This window comes from Vigna unguiculata, chromosome 1 (genome assembly GCF_037176805.1).
Source record: "Vigna unguiculata cultivar grain cowpea cultivar isolate G323 ecotype 2 chromosome 1, ASM3717680v1, whole genome shotgun sequence".
In the NCBI taxonomy this organism is placed as follows: Eukaryota; Viridiplantae; Streptophyta; class Magnoliopsida; order Fabales; family Fabaceae; genus Vigna; species Vigna unguiculata.
Genome location: NC_140792.1, coordinates 9005357 through 9030165, shown reverse-complemented (window position 1 = coordinate 9030165; position 24809 = coordinate 9005357). Strand labels below are relative to the sequence as shown.

Below are 24809 nucleotides of genomic sequence, written 5' to 3'. Positions count from 1 at the left end.
TTGATAATTTGGAGTCTCCAATTGATTAATTGCGGCCTCCTTTGTTACCAGTCTCACCCCTTGCTGCAACGTCTCACCAATTCACGTTTACACGTTTAGAAACTTTTCCTCCCAACACTCACTATTGACAATCTCAAAAACCCCCCTTTTTCTTCCTTAATTAGTTTCTTAACTCTACCTTAATTAAGCTTAATGAAAAAAAAACGAAATTTAATTTTTAATGTTGGTAATTGCCATTCAAGGCCATTACTTCATGGTTTCCCAACCTATCCATATGCTCCTCAAGACGGCTAGGGTTGGTCTGGCTCTTCACATTCATGCCAAAAAGAATTTTGGCAAAAAGAAAGTTTAATTCGTGGTTAACAAAGTTTGACCACACAACCACATAATTGTCAAGTCCATGCACAACCAATCAACCAATTCATGTTTCATGATAAGTCCTATACATTTATGATTATATTATCACTCATCATGAACAAGCATATTACCAAAATAATAAAAAATTAAAATAACACACAATTTATCAGGCATAGGACTCAAACCCAAGTCCTCTCAACACAGTCAAGTACTCTCAACCAATTGAGCTAGTATTATTCCACATCATAAAAGCCAATATTAATTACCATAAAGGTTCCCACTACCCGCATTTATTAAATAATTATTTATTTAATTATTTAAATTTCTCAGGTCTTACATATTCATTGGATTACAATCAAACATTTTAAATTTCTTCAAAATCTTTGTTGCATAACTTTCTTGAGAAATAAATATGCCTTCTTCCAATTGTTTAATCTCTAAGCCCAAATAGTATGACATCAGCCCTAGGTCTATCATCTCAAACTCATATGAGATCACCTTCTTGAATTCTTCGAACAAGCTTGGATTGCTGCCAGTGAATATGAGATCATCCACATTGACAAAGAATCAAAATATCTCCAGTATTATAAGTTTTAATACAGAGAGCATACTCGTTAAGACATCGAACAAAGCCATTATCTTGAAAGTACTTGTCAATGCGGCTGTTCCATGCCCTTTGTGCTTGCTTTAATCCATACAAAGGTCTTTTAAATTTTAGATACTTATCTTCAAGTCTTTCATTCACAAAGCCCAAAAGTTTATCAATATAGACTTCTTCTTTTAGATAGCCATTCAGGAATGCAGACTTCACATCAGGTTGATAAATCTTCCACTTCATTTTGGCCACCAAAGAAATCAACAAATGGATTGTATCCATGTGAGAGACAGGTGCATAAACTTTATCATAGTCTACTTCATGCTTTTACTTGTAGCCTTTTGCAACTAGTTGTGCTTTGTATCTTTCTACCTCTCCACTAGCATTCTTCTTTGTCTTGTCTATCCATTTTAATCTAATTGTTTCATGACCTTTGGGAAAGAGTTATTAATTTCCAAGTGTCATTTTTTTTTATTAACTTGATCTCCTCTTCCATGGCATGTCTCCACCTTTTATCTTTCACGACTTCCTCAAAATTCAATGGTTCACAATCTATTTGAATGCAATATAACCCTTTAAGATTACAAGTGACTTCATAAGATCTCTCATAGATTTCACGTATGTCTCTTTTCTTCCTTGTCCTTTCACTCGTACTTTCTTCTTTTGCATGAGATGTAGTTGATAGAAGGGGCAAATGAGAAAGAGGGGCATCTTGAATTATAGTTTCTTGATTTTCTCCCTATTCTTCAAGATATGGAAGAAATTCATAAGTCTTTGCTTCTTGAGCATCCCAATTCCATGTAGTTTCTTCACCAAATTTGACATCACGTGATACGATCCTTACTAGAAAGAACAATTAACATAACAATAAAGAACGCGGAATAAAATAGAGATGGAATGTGCCACAATCTAGTAGATTGATAAGAAAAGGAAGATTTTCCATAAAGTGGTCCCTTTTTGATAAGAACTGTAACATCTCGTCAGAATATTACAGGTTTATAAATAAAATGAAGAAAATAAAATTACTCAGCGCATTTAAAAATACCTCATTTTCCCAAAGCGCGGGAAAATTTAAAATTTATTAAATAAACAATTAACGTTCGTAACAATCCGGGTTAAAACCAAAAGGACAATGTTATAAAATCACCCATCAGGGTTTACAACTGTTTTCAAAAGCAATAAATAAAACATAAGAGTTCCCCCAAGTCGAACCCCTCTCCACGACTAAGCTGCACCTGAGCCACCTGCATCATCAACATCTGCTCCCGTGTACTACGTACACGATCATCGCCAAATACACGCAGATAGGGTGAGCTTAGCAGATAAATCATATATATTACAGATATGTACATGTTCATATACACACATATTACCATACGTAACTTGAATTTTCCACATTATTCTATCCTTTAATTCCTAGCATCTGACCCTCAATCAGATCATTTGTGTTCTACATCATCTAAGGCTTGCTTCAAGGTGACTTGCTGCCATACTTATCGGCCACAACCGATAGAGCACGTGCGGGAAAACATGCTACGGATCATACACCGTAACGCCAGGTAGAGTTCCCATATACGAACATAGTCCGTATCGTCCCAAGACTACCAAACTCGTCAGCTAACAACTAAGGAGGGCAATCTATCTGGACCCATCCGTACTGGCCACAACCAGCACACTCACACCGGCAACACTCGCCAACCCGAGTCACAACTCAAGGGTTCCTTGTTTTCATCCGTCATCCCGAGCCATAACCTATTAATTGCTCTTGGATCCTTTACCAATAAGAGGTTGTCAAGCCTATTACACTGTTTACTCTCTTATTCGCAATATTTGGTAAATTTTGTAAACCCCATTGTACCCAACTTACTCAGTACTCAAAGTCTCTACTACGCCATAGTATAGGAATACCTCTAATCTCGGATATCACTACTTCCTAAGAGGATTCTCACCCTTATAGTTCATACACGACTCCATCATCAAACCCTCCCAAATACCCCAAGTTTCCATCTATTGATCTTAACCCAATGGAACTAGAATCAACCTCAGTGCACGACAAACTCAACCTGTAGCAGCGCAGCCACTGCGCTGGCGCCTGGCGGCCAGCCCCCGTGCCGCCAGGCGGTGCTTATCATCTGGACATTTTTTCCAGATTTCTCCTGCATTCAAAACCCCATCATTTCTCCATCTTTGAGAATTCCCACTACAATGCAATCCAGACCAAGCACAATCATGACAAATCCATAATTAATCACCTTAACCATTCTTCCTATGTCCAATTTACGGTAATTCAGTTCAAATAGTAATCAAAGATATCACACCTTCAAACCCTAACCTATACACATTGTTCCATTCATTTCAGTCACTAATTAGGTGATTATACCTACTGTTGGATTACCATTATCACTCTATAAGCTTTCCCACTAACTTATGCCTGATCAGATTTAACCCAGAAATCCAGAAAACCCAAAACGAGTAAAACTGCCCCGCGCCGCCTGGCGGTTCAACTAGTTCCGCCAGGCACTTCATCAGGAACCCAAAAAATAAGGCTAAAACACTTGTGTCGCCTGGTGGCCGGGAATGTGCCGCCAGGCAGTTCCTCTTCCAGGAACCCAAAAAACACTCACACAGGCATGCGCCGCCTGGCGACTATGTAGAGCCCGCTAGGCGGTTTCTGGAAATTTTCCAGAAATCCAAATTTCACGAAGACAACAGTGATTATGCATCCAGGCTATCATATTATTCATGAAATTAAATAATAAAACAATCAGAAACGGAGTCCAGCTCCCCTAACTTGGAATTCCTTCGCTTAATTTGAAATACTTGAGATCTCCCAACAATCACCAATGGTCCTCCTCTTGGCTTCCCTTCAACCAGCCCCAAAACTCTCTCCCACTCACTAATCTCAGTAATTTTTATGCTTTGTTTCTGGTACCACTTCTAGTATTGTCAAACCCTTTCAAAACCTCCACTTTGGCCTTTTAAATGGGAACTTAAGGTTAGGGAGAGGGTTAAAAACAATCTACCACTTAATTTTGAACGTTAATGACCATTCAATCTCCCATTATGGAGTGTTTTTATAGCCACCCTTAGCTGCTACTTTCTCTAGGGTTTACGCTAACTCTTCACCTTCATGCCAAACCCAAAACTAGCAAAAAGAGTGTCTAATTTGGGTTTCCGAAGACTTGAACCCATACCCATGCAATTGCCAAATCAATATCAACCATCATGTCAATTCATATTTCTTGCTAGAAATCACAATTCAATCATCATAACATACCAGAACATGTTTTCATAGATTTAAATAATAAAACAATAATACAAAAGTTAGCATACATAAGACTTGAACCCAAATCCTCTCACATAATCAAAGTACTCTCAACCACATGAGCTAGCACTTTTCCACATCATACCAATCATAATTTAATATCATAATTATTTCCCCTCCCGCATTTATTAATTAATTATTTATTTAATTAATTAAATTCTACGGGTCTTACAAGAACTCAATCAAAAGGGTAGTCGCCACAATAAAAAATAGATAAGTCTAGATGCGACAATCCAATCCAAGATTGATAAGTTAAGACGCCACGATAGAGATTGATAAGTCTAAAGAAGCTTCGCCACAAAGATCCTTGTCTTTGATAAGAACCTAATAATATTGACGCCACAAAGATCCCCGTCTTTGATAAGTCAAAGAAGATTCGTCACAAAGCTCCTTGTCTTTGATAAGAACCTCGAGACCTAAGCCAAGGACCAAGAGAATCCTCCCTTGATGAAATAACTTTATTAATGACTAAAAAATGATTAGAATTTTTGTAGACATTGATATTTATAGTCCTTAAAAGATAAAAGATAAAAACTAAAAAGAAAAATATCAAAAGATATCCATAATATCAAAAGATATCAAAAGAGATCCAAAAATATCAAAAGATATAAAAAGATATCCAAAATATCAAAAGATATCAAAGATATACAAATATATCAAAAGATATAAAAATATATCAAAAATATCAAAAGATATCAAAAATATCAAAAGATAACAAAATATTGAAAGATGACAAAAGATAAAATAAAAAAAAAGATAATATGGATCATTTACATAATTAAATTTAATTCTATAAATTATTCTGTAATTGTATAATCTTCATGTCTTCATGTCCTTTTAATGTTAAAAGATCTTCCTCAAATTATCTTTCTTGTTTCGGCACATGGGTGTAAGTTATACTCCCAAACGCAAATGACTAATACTAGGTTTCCTTGCACTCCATGCTTCTTGAGGAGTTTGATCTTTGAGATTGAACGTTGGAGATCAACTAGATAAATAGATTGCACAAGAAACAACTTCAGTCCAAAACTCCTTGGGCATATTTTAAACTTTCAACATGCTTATGGTCATGTTGAGAATGGTTTTGTTCTTTCTTTTGACTACTCAATTTTGCTATGGTGATCTAAGAACACTCACTCAATGAACAGTCAAACGGTTTGAGTCATGTACCCATTAATAGAGATAAGACAATGGTTTTCACTAAAGATGATAGAAGATAATGTAAGGGTTATATTAAATTAGCATGACTACGATCATGTACTTCCCCTTTGTTAGAGAATTTTTCTTACAAATCTTGGATTTAAACTAAATTTGGCTGGTTTACGTTGATATTATTTGTATTGAATTATACTTAATTAACTTTTATTAAAATGTATAACATGCTAAATATTTTTTTGTAGTATATAGTAAATTTTCCAAACTGTTAAATTTATAGTGGAAGATAATAGGATATAAAAATATTTTAAAAAAATAAAATCATAATTTTTATAAATTAAAGTCGTTATGATCTTGTTTCTATTTTTTTTTCTTCCTCACATTCAACTAGAACCATTGATAAAATAAGTGAAGACTAAGAAATTCGATAAAATAATTGTAAATTATAATAAATAAAATGTGCGATTAAGTTTACTTGCAATACTATGTCAAAATCGAGATTTACGCGTTATTATATTATAAATAGTAACATACAATGTGTTTTTCTTTTAAATAAATGTGGATCTAATCCTTTAAAAATTATTCGTTTGTTTTCATTGTCTTATTCAAAGTATTTACTTTTTACTTCTAAAGTAATTAGAATTAAAATTTAATATACACAGTTGAAAATAACAATAAGCTATAGCCTTTTTAAATTAAAAGGATATATAGAGATAACATAACAAAATTAAAGAATTTACCTAGCTAGTTCCTTCTTTATGATCACTTCTTAATTTAAAATCAACAATCTTTGACACAATGGCCTTAGTCTAAACTAGCAATTAATTAATTCGATAGGATTGATAGAGACTGATATGTACACACAAGAACCAACTGGTAATGAACACCAATGTATGTGTTAAAATTATTAAACGAACAAATACAGGCCCACAAGCTCTAAATACGTATATACACCCCTCCAGCGATACCAAAACAATAAATGTACGTATATGTATGTATGGTATAGACTGAAAAATGAAATCAATAAATCAGATAGAAACAAGTGTATCTATATACATACACCTGCGTGCAGAAGATAACTAAGTGGTTGGTTTATTCAGCCCAGAGGTCGTTTATCGGTGGCATCTCTCGGAGTAACCTATCGAAATCCTTAAACGACACATCTCTCATCAAAAACGACCTCGGTACTCCACCTTTGTCGTGTCTATTTCTTTCGGCCTTTGCTCCGGAAGTGTCGGAATCTTTACCCGTAAGCTTCTGCACCACAGATTTGAAGCTGGTGGCATCGGTTTCAACGTATTGGGTGTTGATTATGACAACCTTCACGGGTCCCCTGCTGCATCCCCCAGTAGCCATAGTAGAAAAAGATGAGTTTTTTTTGTTTTTTTTTTCTGTGAGAAATTGAAGGAATTGAGTAGAGTGAGTTTGGAACAAAAGGGGTTGAATAGGGTGTGAAGCAAACGATGTTGGAGTTTGTGTGTATGAAGGGTTAATGTTTGGCGTTGTTTATATAATATGGGTGGGTTGTATTTGACGGCTGAAAAAGGCGAGGAGATGAAATGAGTTGACCGTTGGTGCCTGTGCGAAATGAGGGGGAAGGTGGGCATATGAAAAGGGAGATATGGTCAAGTTACGCAATTTGATAGCTAAGGAAGGAAGCTAGAAAAACAAATTTAAGGTCGTGTGCCTTATTATGTTCCTAAGTTCAGGATGGATAAAGTCAGAATGGGGGGCACAAAAAGCTGTTCTAGGTCCACAAAAAGCTGGTATTTTTCAAAATTATAAACAATAATCGAAGTTTTTTTTTTTTTTCGTTTTGTTTAATATGTTTGGATGAAATTTGGTGTTGCGTGTTTCCTCACACATTTTTTGGTTTGGTCTTTGTATGTTTAACAAGAGTGTTTCTTTTTAAGGTAGCAAAACATTATAGATAAACATATTTTTTGAAAAATATAAATTGGCTTCTTTATTTGATTGATATAGGAAAAATTAAATGGGACCATTGGGAAAAAATTAACATGTACTTTATACGTGTAGAAAGTGGTTATAAGTAAAAATTTTAGAGAGAAAACGTTGTATACACTAAACGAAACAATTTTAGTATATATATTACTAACTGAAATAGAAGCTTATGTAATGTAAAACATAAAAGTATTTAATTTTAAGAAAACAAGGTTGAAATCAGTAGAATATATCAATAAAATCAATTATTGAATTTTTTTTTCTTCTATGTAATAGCATATACTACAGATTTGTATGGACAAAATAGGATGGGAAAAAGTAAAATTTATCGTAATGATTTATGAGTTTTGAAAGGAACATGTGAAAGTTAGGCTGTTGTTTAGACTAATATTATAAAACATTAGGAGAAATATTATATATAGGAGAAAATTGGATGAGAAAAACATTTCATTGGTTTGAGTGGATAAAACTTATTGAAAAAAGTAATAAGAACTTACTTGAAAAATACTTGCTGTGAGAAGTTCAATAATTTCTAAAGGAAAATATTAATTGATTAGAAGAGTTAATGACTCCTCAATAAATGTATGGAGAAAAATTTATTAAGAAAAGTAAAATACATTTTATTACGCGTATTGTCTAAAAAACAATTACCCTTTCACTTTTTTCTACATGTTTTTTAAAAGATATTTCAATTATTTTTTAAATAAACGTTGTTGTTGTTATGAAAATTTAAAAATATTTAAGAAGATAATGTGTTAGATTTAAAAATATTTGATAATTATTATTTTTATATATTTTATGATATAATTAAATAATTTAATTATTTAAAAATATAAAATAAAATATCTAAAGATATATTGGTTCCAAATATCATAGAGACTATTAAATTATTAAAGTTTTTTTTGTTGTTATTATTTATCCCCCTCCCACCCTTTTCTCCCTTTCTGGCTTAGTCAAAATGATTTTAGCATACATCAGTTTTTCATTTTTTTATGTTTTTCTTGTTTTCTTCGTGCAATGTTTACTTTGATTTCTTGTAGTTTAGATAATCCGTGAGCATAACGTAGCTTCAATTACAACAAACATATTTTAAAATAATTAATCAAAAAACATTTATGCAACTAAAATTTATTTTTAACATATATTTTTTTTTATCTCAAGCTCATTTAGTTATCTTAGAATAAATTCTAATTAAAACAATATTTTAAGTAGTGAATGCAATAAAAAACCAAGATTAAAGTTTAAATGGGAGCATAAATATGCACTTATTAGTATGTCACCACATGGAACAACACGATAATCATCATCAAGAAACTTTCTAACAAAAGTATAGTCCTTTTTTATCCTTGGTGCACATAAAGAAAGTTTCTCTCTGTGATTCTTCTTCAAACTATATAGAGTGCTTCTTAACATACATACATATCTTCCTTACTTCAACAAGAAAACCATAAGATTGTTTCGTGTAAATCTTTTCCTCCAAATTGACATAAAGGAATGTCTTCTTCACATCCAAATAAGGAGTGACGACTAAACTTAATATATTTTTTATGGATGACATTTTCTCTATAAATAAGAAATTCTTATTGAAATCAAGACATTTTTCTATGTCTAAATCCTTTTACCAATAATCTAGCTTTGTACCTTTAAGGTCTAGAATTACCCTTTTTCCTTATCTTGAAAATCCACTTGTTCTATAAAACCTTTATGCCTTAAGGGAAATTTATCAAATCATAAATTTGATTACAATGAAAGGATTTAATGTTATCTTGCATGGAATCCAACCACTGTTATTTTTCTTTATGTTCTAAAGCCTTTTCAAAACACCGGGTTTTCTACCATGAGCCAAGGTCACATACTCATAAGAAGAATACCCATGAAACATTTTCAAAGCTCATGAAACTTGTGGTGGGGACTTATGATAATCAATGTGCATCATCAAGATCATCACCATATACTATACCTTGTGTTCTTCTTAAGAATCATCAATTGAAACCTCCTCTAATTCATCTTCAACCTATTGATCATCAACACCACCATGTTGTTCATCATTTTAAGCATAGGTTTGAGCATTATCTAGATTATTATCCCTTTTAAGTGTAGTCTTCTCAAGCTTGTCAATATATTTAGTGGTTTTCTCTTTTATGAACTACACATCATAACTTCTAACAAGCTTCTTCTCAATAATAACCATTAAAATATTTCCTTTTCTTTGCATCTAAATTGGATCTTTCATCCTTTGTAACATAAAAAAATTTCTTACAACATATCATAACCAACGTTCTTCCCAAACCAAAAGCAATGCCTCTCCACAAAAAAGCTTAGACAACTTTGCTTCAAAAAGTACTACTAACTTGCTCCACTATCGTGAATTATGGATTGATGAATGTTCCTTTTAGGTACCTAGGTATATGTTGGGGGGTGGAGGGGAATTATAGAAGGAAACAATTTTGGGAACCGATAGTGAACAAAATAAAAAATAAATTAAATCGACGAAAAGGAAAAGTCTTGTCCTTTGCAGGGAGAGTATGCTTACTTAAATTATTTTTTACATATGTACCACTGTACTATATGTCATTATTTAAAATGTCGATCTCTATCAATGAGGAGGTAATGAAAATACAAAGAAAATTCATATGGGGTTGAGGGGCAAAAGGGAGGAATATAGCTTGGGTAAAGTGGACAACTATATGTAAATCAAAGAGGGAGTGAGGTCTAGGTATAAAAAACATAAAGTTGTTCAATGAAGCACTCTTGGCTAGGCGGAAATGGAGATTGGGTATAGAGGAAAAGGGGCTATGGAAAGATATGGAATCTAATTATGGGTCTTAGAGAAGCATGGATGATAAAAAGAGTGCTCAAAGAGAATATAAATGGTTGAAAGATTTAAGAAAGATTTGTGGTTCAGGTGAGGACATAACATGATTTGAAAATAATGTGTATTGGAAAATGGGATCTGGAAAGAATAATAAATGAATGTGGGAAGTGGGGACAATGATAAATGGGAATGAATATGGTCTAGAGAAGAGAATGATTTGAATAAGAGATACCTTAAATTGAAATGTTCTTGAAAGACATTCATAGGATAACTCTTGCTACTCTTGCTAGGGGGAAGAAAGGATTGTTTGATGTGGAATGATTGTCAAGATAAGGTTTATACAATTAAATCAACATATCAAAAGTTATAGGTTGCAATTGTTGCAGATCACCAACACTTCTTTGATTGCCTCTAGAGAGTAAAGGTTAACCCTTCTGTGAAGTTTTTTATGTGGCGGGTTATTCGAAATGGAATACCCACAAAGGTTAGTTTAAGACATAGAGGGGATTCTAAACAACGACAATTGTGTTATGTGCGGTGAGCATGAAGAGAGCATAAGTCATTTTTCTTACCTGTAGAGTTTCTGCCAAAGTATGGAATATGTGTAATAGATGGAGAGGGATTTTGGAATATTGGGAAGTAGAAATTTACTTAGTTTTGGGGGGGGGGGGTTTACCATAGGGACGTTTTAAATTAGAAGGTGTACCAAGATGGGAGAGGAATAGGGCATTCATGAGTTAGAAAGAATAACTTGGTATTTGTAAAGGGGTCTATGATCTATCTCTTAGACTTTGTGGACTAGAGTGTTTTGTTTTTGTTGTAGGTGTAGTTTTTAGTTTCTACCAAGGAAGACTTACTTATGGAAACCTCTCATGGACGCAATATCATTCATGCCAGAGTCATTAAGAAAGTTGTTGTAGGTGTCTAAATAAGATAAAAAGTTCGAATTTGGATTCTCTACTAGATTCTTTTGTACTATTCCTCTATTGTAGCTTCATAATATACTAATTACCACTAATTTTGATGTTTTAAAATATATTAAAAAGATATTTAAAGTACCAATACAGTGTGTTTTATAATGGAGGACTTGTGTTCTGTTCTAATATCTTAATAAATCAATGTGTTTTATACTCCTCTTGTTAGGTTGTATGGTTATATAGTATAGCTTGTGGTAATTTTGTTATGCGGGAATACAATCTTCCTATGTTTTTTGCTTAAAGTGTACAAACTTTAAAGACCTAATATTTAAAAAATCTAATAAATATGTATATAAGGGTTACAGTAACCTAAATACTCTATTATATATTTATACATATTTTTCTGAAAAAAAAAATTATTTTCAACTAAAATCTTGTTATCCTTTCTACTAGATCATTCAATTTACTAGTTAGAAACGGTCTTTTCAAGTCTCCTACTATTGGAAATAGATATTGATGCATGCATAATACTTCCCATCATGATCAATAGAGATGCATTTGAGCTTCTTATTTAATTGTCTCAAAACCAAACATAAAATCTTTAAACTTTTGAAGTAATTTATACTCTTTCTACGGTGCATATACGAAATATCTTTTATACAAGTTGCTTGTCAATAAACCAATTTAATGGAACTTGCTTAGTAAATATATTAACCAATTTTCAGACTATCTTTCTTGAAGTTTGTGAAATTAATGCACACTCTTTTAACCTTTACCTTTATCCACTTAGATTAAGTAAGATAAAATGAGTTTGACAAATTTAAATTTTTAATCATATAATTGAGAGTCAAATTATGTATGATAGAATGAAATAAATAAAATATGTTAATACACATTTAATTCTACGCGTGAAATAGAATTTCGACTCTATGAAATAAAATTGATTTGTAGAATCAATAAAGAATAATTAATAAACATTTTGTAATTGTACGCATGAATAGCTAGAGTAGAATATAATTAATTAATTATGTCTTCATCAAATAAAAAAGAGTTGGACCTGTCCAATTAAAGAATAAATATCTTGCATGAAACAACTAGAGAACTGAAGTTTTTCTGGAATGAAGGCATTAAAATATTCCTTTAGCGTAGATTGAGTCAAAATCTTCGTTGCACTCCGTTATCTTAGTTTACAAACGATGTACACTTGATCAATAAATTAATAGCTAAATTTAAAGTTTTTGTTGGAATATTTAAAATAATTCTTATTTTAGTTAAATATTTTGTCATTGCTGTTGGTAACCGATGAAACTCTCATGTTTATCTTGTTCTTTATCACTTTTTATTAATTCACGTTTTTTTTCTTTTCAATGTTTTATAACTTGAAAATATAAAAACAAACGATAAAATATTTAAACGAAAATAAAATATATTTTCAATATTTAATAGTTTAATTAAAAATAATCAAATAATTAGGAATAAATTAAATGACGAAGGTTAGTATTGTTATCGTTGTTGACGTGAACGAAACTAAAAACATATGATATAGCAGAAACTAATAAATTTAAGGTTTGGATCCAGATTTGGTTCTAGAAGAAAACAGAAGCAGAATAATTAAACTTTTGTCATAAGACATTATAATCATATGTCAAAGTTTTCGTCTCTGCTGTGAACAGAAAAAAGAAAATTAATACTTTAAGAAGGAAACAGTCTCTTCATTCATAGTTCATAAAGGACTAATTCATTAGTATGAGAAAAATATAAATTGACAAATTTCAGCTTTATTTGTTTCTTGTGGGTACAAACCTTGACTTCATCACGTGGCACTTTGCACTCCACTGAAACATATTGTTCTTGTCAGATTTTGGCCCCATAGTTCAACGGTCTTTAAAAAATATATTTTTTAGTAGTGAGCGGCAACTTAAGTCAGGGAACATTTCTCAGTTTTATTTTGTACTATTATTTCTATTATTATTACTTTTTAACTATTATATATTATTATTGGTTAAACTAAAAGAATACAAATAAGGTATCAATGGGAACAGCGACAGCAAGGAGTTGTTTATCGATCGAAAGGATATAGAATTGACTAATGGGTAATAATATAAATTATTAAAAAATAAAAATGTTGCTAACGGAAACATTATAACCGTCGAAAGGAATTCAAATTTTTAACAAAATTATCTAATAATAATCATGCACCGATGATATGAAACAATCTTATATAGTCGTTCAATCACAAATAATTAAAAGTATGGCTTTTTCACATGATTATTATAACAGATAATATTTATACAAGATTTTTCCCACAATTTAATTTTTACAAATAGAAAGAAATTAAAATTGTTATGAATTTATGGTTATCCATTGAATTGATACAATTACTTATAATGATATGATTGATACACATATGATTCATTACTCTTTATGTAAATATTTTGTATTAGTTATTTGATTTATATCTTGTATGAGTTACCATGTTGTATCTACAAATAAGCTCTTCCTATCAATAATAAGATACACACAAAAGTTGCTCCAATTTCTCTCATTTTCTATTCTTCCTTTCCTTCTCTCCTTTATTATTTATTAGCTCTATTTTATAACACGTTATCAACATGATGCTTCAACCAACTGAGGACTAGTGGAAGCTTTTTCTCTTTAAGGACAATGTTCTACGCGTCTCAATCCAAGTTGTTTCTAATCCTTTATTCATTTACAATTTTTCCTATATTCTTATTCTTGTGATCTGAATTGTTTGACTTTATCAATTTTCATTTCCTTATTATTATTATTATTATTATTTTATTATTATGATGTTGATTATTATTATTTTATGTGCTAGTTTTAAACATGTGAAATGCTGCAAATTTTGAATTTGTGACCCTTGATATTACAAGGAAGAATTACTTGTATTGGATTTTAAATGTTGAAATATATTTAGATGCAATGGATCTTGGTGATACCATTAAAGAAATAAATAAAGCATCTGAGGACTAATTTTCTCCTGCAACAACAATATTGCAATATTATGAAAAAAAAAGATCTCACAAATATTATGAATTTATTTCATGTCTTTGTATGACTGAACAAAGTAATGAAGCTTTTGATGAAAAATCATGAGATCTGCCTAATCTGCTCCATTCCCAGAAGTGAATGCAGCAATAAATGTGAAAAAGGAAAAAGAAAAAAGTGAAAATATTAGCAAATAAGATGAAAGTATATATTATCATTACAATGATAAAGGCCATTTGAGTTGTACTTGTTGTATACCAAAACATCTTACAAATAATGAAAAGAACATAGAAACACGTTTTGCTTATGAAGATGGTGTTTCTGATTATGGCCATATGGATGCTACTCATCTTGATATTATTATTATTTTTGCTAAACCAAATGGAAGCATTGATCACCTCATTGATTATGAGAGTGTTAAAAAAGGATTTTCTTGTATTGATATTTATATTTATATGAAGAATGAATGTTGGCACTAACACCAACGATGGGGATATATGTCTTATTGATAGTGCAACAACTTATACAATTTTCAAGAGTAATAAACTTTTCTCTTGTTTGCTAATGCGAGAAGTCAATGTTAGTGTTATTTCTGGTATTACAAATATAATTGAAGGCTCTGGAAGAGCTATTGTACTTCTACCAAGAGGTACAAGATTGCATATTAAAAATGCATTTTATTCTCCTATGTCTAGTAGAAACTTATTAAGTTTCAAGGATATTTGTCTAATTGAGACAAACAATGAAAAAAAGATATGAAATATCTTTATATCTCTACGATTGAGTTGAGAAAAAAAATGTGTATTGGAGAAATTATCAAACTTCTCTCATGGTTTACACATGTATTAGTACAATTGAGATGCATGTCATGGTAAACCAGAAGTTTACGAATCAATATGAATGTCTTGTTTGGCATGATCAATTGGATGGTTTGTACTACACATATATCAGTACAATTAAAATGCATCTCATAATAAACTAGAAGTTTACAAATTAGAATGAATTCCTTGGTTGGCATGATCAGTTATTATGATGCGAAAAAAAGGGTTGAAAAACTCATGTGGATGCACATTTATGAGTCAAAAGACTTCTTCATACCAATGAGTTCTTATGTACTATACGTTCACAAAGGAAATTTGATAATAAGACCATCACAAGAAAAATTAGAAATGAGTCAATCTCATTTTCAAAACCAATGTAAGGTGATATTTGGGGTCCAAAACACCCACCATGTGGATCATTTCATGGTTTTGATTGATGCATCAACTAGATGGTCACATATTTGTTTATTATCAACTCGCAATCAAGGATTTGTAAAGTTATTAGTACAATTAAGAGCTCACTTCCCAGATTATCCGATTAAAAAAATTGTTTTAATAATATTGGTGAAATTACGTCTCATGCTTTTCATGAGTATTGTATATCAATTGGAATTGAAGTTGAGCATCCATTAGCACATGTTCATACTCAAATAGACTTGCAGAATCATTACTAGAACGTCTAAAATTGGTTGCAAGACCATTACTTATGAGAGCTAATCTTTTGATGGATACTTGGAGATATGCAATTTTGCATGTTGCATTATTGATTTGCATCAAGCCAACGAGTTATCACAAATACTCTATTATCACAAATACTATATTTCACATCAATTGGTCAATTTATAAATCTAAACTTGCTGCCATGCCAAGTACAATTCTGATTGAAGACATTTTAACCATAGGTGAAAGTATATCTTCAAAATCAATACCCTTCTTTTGATCAAAGCCCTTCACAACCAACCTTGCCTTACCTTGGTTGTGAGTTATTCTTTTATGATTTCAATTTGAACACCTATTTATTTTTCAGTGCTTTCTTACCTTGAGGCAGCTTCACTAACTTATAGGTATGGTTCTCATGCAAGGATTTCATCTCTTCTTGCATGGCTATGTATCACTTGTCTTTCTCCACTACAAGAATTATGCAAATTATCGATAGGTTTTTCCCGACGGATTACGATCCGTCGGTAATTTGTCATTACCGATGGCATTATCGACAGATGTCGTTGTGTACTTTACTGATCATGTTGACATGAGAAACCAAGGTGGTTTGCTTCTTGAAGATTTGATGAAGATTGAATGAAGCTCTTTTGATCTATCTTGAAGCCATAAACATTGGAATGAAGTCTACATTGATGAAGGAAAGGAGATTTGATGATATCCATGGTGATCAAGGCTGGAATGTGTGCTCTCCATGTACTTACATCATTAAGAAAGTGTGCTTGTAGTTTGTAATTCATGTTGTAGACCTTAAAGCATTAATTAGATGTAGTTTGATCTTTTGTGTGTTTTTAATCTGTTGAATGGTTTTCAACAGGTTAAAATGTCTCTTTTAATCTGTTGAATGGCTTTTTAATAAGTTAAAAGGTTGCCTGCAGTAGTCTTAAACTGCAACAAATTCAATCAGTTGATTTAGTTTTTAATCGACTGATTTCACTTAAGTCAAGTGAAATCAACCGATTGATCTGAAAATCAACTTGTTGAATTTCGTAACAGTTTGACTATAAAAGTTGTGATTTTCGAAAGAGAGGTATGTTGATCATTTTAGAGCACGATTTGGTTCTAGAAACGTGTGGAAACTCTATCCTTCGTGATCATAGGTGTTGCAACTGTTGAAGATTGATCTTGGATCAATTCTTGAAGCTTTTGGCTTGGTTTGAAGCTTGGAGAAAGTGGTTTGTGGTAGGCAAGGTTGTGCTACCACTAAGGTTTGATCTTTCTCAAGCTTTGTGTGTGTGCCTGGTGGTTTTCCAGGTCTGCAAGAGGGTTCTTGCTGTGCTGGTGTGATTCTTGTGTGATTCAAGAGTCTTTTGTAGTGTTTTTGCATATTTTGGAAGTGTAAGGATGGATTCTTTGTAAAACTTTTGAAATAGTGCAAAGTCAAGCTCAGGTTGCCTTGACAAACTGGATGTAGCTCAGGTTTGAGTGAACCAGTATAAAAATTCGTGGTGTCCTCTCTTCTCTAACCTTTCTCTCTTGCATTTTCATTTTAAAGTTTCAAGAACTTGTGTTTTAATCATCTTTTTCATGTTCTTGCATGTTTTCATAGCATCTGAAGCGTTAAACATGTTTGTATAATCATTTGGAACTAATCTTGATCATTCTTGAGCATTGTTTCTGGTTTAAAATTCAAATTCACATTTCTGCATTTTTCCCAGTATTTCAGTCGACTGTTTTTCAGTTTCAATCGATTGATTATACCAGAACAAAATCTGTTTAGTAAAATCAATCTGTTAACTCTATTTTTGATCGATTGAAAATGTATAGTTCAGTATTGTTTGCATCCTATCTTGGTGATCTATTTGATTCAATTAAAGGAGGTTTTTAGCTTGTAAAAATAGCCTAAAGTTTTAACTAGCCAATTCAACCCCCTCCCTTCTTGGCTTTTCAACCATTTCAAAACTAACAATTGGTATATAGAGCAAGGTACTTGAAATTTGATCAAGTAATGTCCTAAATCTGTTTTGAACTACTTGAAATGGCTGAAAACAAGTTACCCTTTGGTGAAGGTGCCTCAATTCATAGACCCCCTATGTTTAGTGGCATTAATTACCAATTTTGGAAAATTAGGATGAAAATCTTTATTGAGTCAATAGATCAAGGGATATGGGATGCAATCATAAATGGACCATATACTCCTAAACATATTGTTGATGATGTGCAGGTTAATAAGCCATGGACTCAATGGAATGAGGAAGAAAGGAGGAGAGCCCAATATGATTGCAATGCAAAGAATATCCTCACTTCATCTCTCAACATGGATGAGTTTTTTCGTGTTTCACAATGCAAGAGTGCCAAGGAAATGTGGGAGGTTCTTGAAGTGACTCATGAAGGAACCAATGATGTCAAGAGAGCTAGAAAGCATGCCTTGATTCAAGAATATGAGCTATTCAGGATGAAACAAGGAGAATCCATAGCGGATGTGCAAAAGAGATTCACTCACATAGTCAACCATCTCATAGGCTTGGGTAAGGAATTTGACAAGGAATAGTTAAACATCAAGGTGCTAAAGTGGCTTGATAGATCTTGGCAACCAAAGGTCACGACTATCTCAGAAACAAGAGATCTATCCACTTTGACTACAACCGCATTGTTTGGTAAGCTTAGGGAGCATAAGATTGAGATGAAAAGGCTTAATGAGCTTGAGTCAAGTGAGAAAAAGGTCAAGAACATAGCCTTGAAGACTAGCACCAAGAAAAATGAGGAAATTGAGGATGAGGTTGCTGAATCAAGTGAAAGTGAGAACTTGAATTTCCTTGTCAAGAGGTTTGGTAAGTATCTCAAAAGGAAAGGTATCAAAGGTAATCCCAAGAGGTATACTTCCAAACACAATGAATCAAACTCTTCTAATTTTACATGTTATAACTGTGGAAAACAAGGACATATCAAGATTGAAAGTTCAAATGCTAACAAAGAAAAGGAGAAGAGTGTTGATAGGAAAAAGGAGAAGAAGCCAAAGGAGAAACGTGCATACATTGCATGGGAGGACAATGATGATTCAACAACAAGTAGTTCCTCACAAGATGAGAGTGAAGAAGCCAACTTGTGTCTCATGGCTGGTTATGAGTCATCTTCCTCAAGCCAAGTAAGTTATATAGACTTAAATGACTATAATCAATTGTTGCATGATTTTGAAGAGTTGCATAATGAAGCAAACAAGATTTCTGCATTAAACAATCGGTTGAAAGGCTTAAACAATTGGCTGGAAAACAAAGTCAGTCAACTGGAAAAAGAAACAGTTGATTTAAAAACTGATTTTGAACATTTGGAAATTATTTACAGTAATTCAACCGATTGTTTTAGAAATCAGTCAGCTGAAAGATACTGTGAAAACTGCACAATTTTGAAAAATCAAGTGAAATACCTTATAAAAACCTATGCAAGGTTCACAAGAGGAGAAACAAACTTAGAGGCTGTTCTTGGTTCACAAAATTGTGTGTTTGGCAAAGCTGGACTTGGTTTCAATCCTTCTTTTCAAAAGAAAACCAAGAAGTTCTCTAGTTTCTTTTCTAAAAGCATGCCAAGTGACATGTCATTCATTTCATGCAACTATTGTATGCAAAAAGGTCATGCTATTAAGAACTATCATGCTAGAAAATATGATGTTCCTAAAGGGATTATGAAATGGATCCCAAAAGGATCTAGAAAGGCATAACCATGATGGACCCAACCTATCAAAGGGTACCAAATAATCCAAATCTGTTTTGCAGGTCATGAAAGGTGATAAGAAAGATTTGTGGTACCTTGATAGTGGCTATTCAAGACATATGACAGGAGATAAAACCAAATTTGCAAAGTTGGAGTTGAAGGAGGAAGGGTTTGTAACCTATGGAGACAACAACAAAGGAAGAATCCTTGGAAATGGAGTCATAGGCAATGGATCCTCTTTCAACATCAAGAATGTGCTGCTGGTTGAAGGACTCAAACACAATTTGATAAGTATAAGTCAACTATGTGATAAAGGCTTTAAAGTCATGTTTGAACCAAATAGTTGTTTGATATATGATGCACATGGTAGTATTGTTTTAATAGGAAAGAGAGTCAATAATATATATCTACTTGACTTGCATCATGCATCATTTGGCATCCATTGTTTGCTTACAAAAGAGGATGATACTTGGTTATGGCATAGAAGACTTTGTCACATACACATGCAACATTTCAATCAGCTAAATAGAAAACAGTTGGTTGAAGGATTACCAAAACTCAAGTTTGAGAAGGATAGAGTATGTGAAGCATGTCAAAAAGGAAAACAAACTAAGGTCTCTTTTAAACCCAAAAATGTTGTTTCAACTGAAAGACCTTTAGAGATGCTTCACATGGATCTATTTGGTCCATCTCGAACCATGAGTCTTGGTGGCAATCTTTATGCATTAGTCATTGTTGATGATTTCTCTAGGTACACATGGACTTTGTTCTTAGCTGCCAAAAATGACACTTTTCATGCTTTCAAAAGACTTGCCAAGATGCTTGAAAATGAAAAGAGTTCCAAGATAGTGTCTATTCGAAGTGATCATGGTGGGGAATTTCAAAATGAAAAGTTTGAACACTTTTGTGAAAAGCATGGTATCAACCATAATTTTTCTGCACCAAGAACACCACAACAAAATGGTGTTGTTGAGAGGAAAAATGGATCACTTGAGGAGCTAGCTAGAACTATGTTGAATGAAAACTCACTACCTAAGTACTTTTGGGCTGATGCAGTCAACATTGCTTGCTATGTCTTAAATAGAGTGTTGATTAGGCAAATTTTGAAGAAAACCCCTTATGAGCTTTTCAAAGGGAGAAGGCCTGTTTTAAGTCATCTAAAAGTATTTGGATGTAAGTGCTTCATCTTAAATAATGGCAAAGAAAGTCTTGGCAAATTTGATGCAAAAGCGGATGAAGGTGTTTTTCTAGGCTATGCTACACAAAGTCATGCATATAGAGTCTATAATAAAAGATTGATGATTGTTGAAGAGTCTATGCATGTTGTATTTGATGAAACTAACCCAAAATTGCAAGATCAAGTGTCAAATAATGCAGACGAGGAAGATATACTGCAGGAGCAGATTTCTGCTGCAGGAAATCAGTTGGCTGAAAAGGAAAAACAGTCAACTGAAAAAGCTGCAGACAGCAAATTGCCCAAGGATTGGATCTAGCCTAGAGGTTTATCAAAGGACAACATCATAGGTGATATCAAACAGGGAGTATCTACTAGACGTAGGATTGTATTTTGTGAACATGTTGCATTTGTATCTCAAATTGAACCTAAGAATGTGAATGATGCTTTGAATGATAGTAATTGGATTGTGGCTATGCAAGATGAACTCAATCAATTCACAAGAAATTATGTGTGGTTTCTAGTGCCTAAAACTGATGATATGAATATAATTGGAACCAAATGGGTTTTTAGAAACAAAATGGATGAAGATGGTAATATAGTAAGAAACAAAGCTAGACTAGTTGCTAAAGGTTATAATCAAGAAGAAGGCATTGATTTTGATGAAACTTATGCACCTGTAGCTAGGCTAGAAGCTGTGAGATTACTCTTAGCATATGCTTGCATGTGTAACTTTAAATTGCATCAAATGGATGTGAAAAGTGCATTCTTGAATGGTTTTCTAAATGAAGAAGTGTATGTATCACAACCTCCTAGATTTGAGGATCATCTCTATCCTAACCATGTTTTCAAATTGAAAAAGGCCTTATATGGTTTAAAACAAGCACCAAGGCAATGGTATGAAAGGCTAAGCAATTTTCTCTTATCAAAAGGTTATGCTAGAGGTGTAGTGGATAAAACACTCTTCATTAGAAAACATGATAATGATGTTATACTTGTTCAAGTGTATGTTGATGATATCATCTTTGGTTCAAACAATAACACATTGTGTGAAGAGTTTGTTGCAGCAATGCAGGGAGAGTTTGAGATGTCCATGATGGGTGAGCTTGCCTACTTTCTAGGGTTGCAAGTCAAGCAACTCAAGCATGGAACATTTTTAAATCAATTAAAATACTGTTTTGACTTGTTGAAAAAGTTCAAAGTGGAGGATTACAAGGAAGCTGCCACTCCAATTGCAACAAATTGCCTTATGGATGCAGATGAGGCTGGCCAACCAGTAGATTCAACCAAATATAGAGGGTTGATTGGGTCTTTGCTCTATCTTACAGCAAGTAGGCCAGATATTCAATTTGGAGTATGTTTATGTGCTAGATTTCAAGCAAATCCTAAGGAATCACACTTTAAGGCTGCAAAAAGGATTCTAAAGTACCTCAAAGGAACAACCAATGTTGGTTTATGGTATCCATGTGATTCTAACATATCTCTTAGTGGCTTTTCAGATTCAGACTATGCAGGGTGCAAATTGGATAGGAAAAGCACAAGTGGTACTTGCCATTTGCTTGGATCAAGTCTAATCTCATGGAATAGCAAAAAGCAAGCTTGTGTGGCACTTTCCACAGCTGAAGCTGAATATATTGCTGCTGGACATGGTTGAGCACAAATCATATGGTTGAAACATCAACTTTTGGACTATGGTGTAAGCCTAAGTAAGGTACCTTTGTATTGTGATAATACTAGTGCAATCAACTTAACTAAGAATCCAATCCAACATTCTAAAACCAAGCATATAGAGATTAGGCATCATTTCATTCGTGATCATGTTCAAAAGGGAGATTGTGAAATCAAATTTGTTAAAACTAAAAATCAATTGGCGGATTTGTTTACAAAACCATTGGCTAGAGATAGGTTTAACAAGCTAAGAACTGAACTAGGTATTTTAGACATCAAGAATGTGGTCTGATGTGTTTGTAGCATGTTAATCTTATGTACTCATGCATTGGTTTCATAAAAATATGCTCTAGTATGCAAAAATTAAAAACTGTCATAGTCAACCTGTTGATTTTGCATTTCAACGTGTTGATTTCACTTAAATCTGCCTCTGTTTGCAAAATTCATGATCTGTCAACCTGTTGTTTCTGTATTTCAACATGTTTATTTCACTTAAACTGCCACTGGATGATGAAAAATTGATCTGCTATGATTTTTGATCTACTATTTTCATAATTCAGTATGTTGATTTCATTAAAACTGAATCTGGAAAAATAAAGTTCAATTTCACGATTTTCAATCGATTGATTTTCAAAATTAGTCAACTGATTTCACTTAACCAGATTCTGTTTTTTTTAATCTCTAATACTCTGATGGTGTTTTAGTCGACTGATTCTATTTTCAACCTGTTGATTTCACTTAAACTGTGCTTTTACTCACGAATTGAATTGTTAAGCTGACTCAGTCAAAGCAAGCATCTTTTTGTCAAGTACTATCTGCTCTTAACTGCCCATTTCATCAGCCATGTGTTACTTTTACTAATTGTTTGACCAAAAAGCATTCTAGTGTACAATTCCAATGTGCATGCAGCTCACATGATCTGAACTGATTGATTCTTTCATAAAACCACATTGAAAACATCATGAATGCACGAGATACTTTTTTGGACTGCATTAAATTGATTTGGTAACATAAAACGAATTAATTAGAAAAATCTGCACCATTTAATCAACTGTTTTTGAAAATCAGTTTGTTGAATTATAAATACTGGACTTGTATTGCTGCATTTGCATCATACATCTCTTAGAAACAACCATACCAACACTCATCATGCCTCGTCGTTCCCAAAGAGCTACCCAATCTGATGATGAGCACTCCACTCCTCCTACTCCAAGGTCTCCAAATCATGAAAGTCATGGGAGAATTGAAGCATGGTTTGAGGATCATGAGGACAACATTCAAGTGTTCCTCATTGAGATGAACAGGAAGCAAATCAGTATTCCTAAGGTGCCGAGGTTCTCATGGCTAAGGACTGAAGGCTTTGAGAGCCTATTCCAATAACTAAAGCATCAAAAGTTGAAGTCCTTCCTTGAACTTTCAGGAAAAATATATCCAGACTTGGTGAAGGTGTTTTTCACCAACTTAGAGTTCAAAAATGATGTCCTACTGTCCAGCATCAAGGGTGTTCAAATGGAGATCAACAAAAGAGCTTGGAAAGATGTGGTTGGACTCAAACCAAGGGGTGTGCAAGTGAGAAAAGGTGAAACTAGGGTTGTTCCAGAATTCAACAAGATGCAATAATATGGCCAATGCTTGAGGAATCCTATTGCTGAAATCAAACACTTCCATGTTGGTGGTCTCAAGGTGGATCAAAGGTTACTTGGTATGATTTTCACAAAAATCCTTATTCCACGTGGTAGCAACCATTCAACATTGAATGAGGGAGATTTGATACTCATGTACTGCATTCAACAGAACATTCAATTGGATTTGATCTATGTGTTTCGTGATCACATGCTCAAGGTCAAAAGGCTCACGGATTTTAGACTTCCATATGTGGTTTTGGTGTCTAAATTCATTGAATACTTTGGTATTGATGTAGAAGATGAGCTAGAGGAGTCAACTGGACTATTGAACCATACCTCCAACCAAAATCTGCACAAAATAGGCTTTATCAAGGTGGGAAATGGATGGACAACTGCTGGAGCTGTTGTTGGTGGTGCACATGACCATGAAGCCGGTCCAAGTGGTGCAAATCAAGAGGAAGAACCAACTGCTGCACCTATGGACTTGATTCCCTACAATTCTCCAGAGGATAGAGGCCTTGTGTACTCACATTTTGAGAGGATGGTGTTGAACCAGCTGCATGAGCTCAATGTGTCTCAACATGAACATCACAACTATTGCAATGAGAGGTTCAATGCATTGGATGGCCAAATCCATGATATCCATGATATGCTCCCCTCATTCCAGACCAGAAATGACCCTCAGGATGACTGAGTGTGGTGGTTGTTTAGGATCATGCATTGCATCCTTGTGTTTATGATTTTTCAGTTTAAGTTTTGTCAGTTTCAGTTGTGTGTTTTTCATTTAAGTCGACTGATTGTATCAACTTTATGCATCTGTTTTCTGTTTTCAGTTTCTGTTGGCTGTATTTCCTTCCAGTATTAATCAAATGATATGCAATGCTTGTTATCTTTATGCATTTGTTCTGTTTGATGAATCCAAAGGGGGAGAAAAATTGGAAAATTGGAAAGTGGATAATTGATCACATTAAACTAAGCATTAAAAAATGGAATCAATAATCAAATCTGAATTTGAACCCAT

The 24809-nt window shown here is 33.2% G+C and overlaps 1 protein-coding gene across 1 annotated transcript; it reads right to left on the bottom strand.

The window, feature by feature from the left end:
* Positions 1 to 6524: 6524 nt before the first annotated feature.
* LOC114187913 (VQ motif-containing protein 1-like) lies at positions 6525 to 6788 on the bottom strand. Its single transcript, XM_028076324.1, has one exon. It carries the CDS (start codon positions 6786 to 6788, stop codon positions 6525 to 6527), a length of 264 nt encoding a protein of 87 aa, XP_027932125.1.
* Positions 6789 to 24809: the final 18021 nt, after the last annotated feature.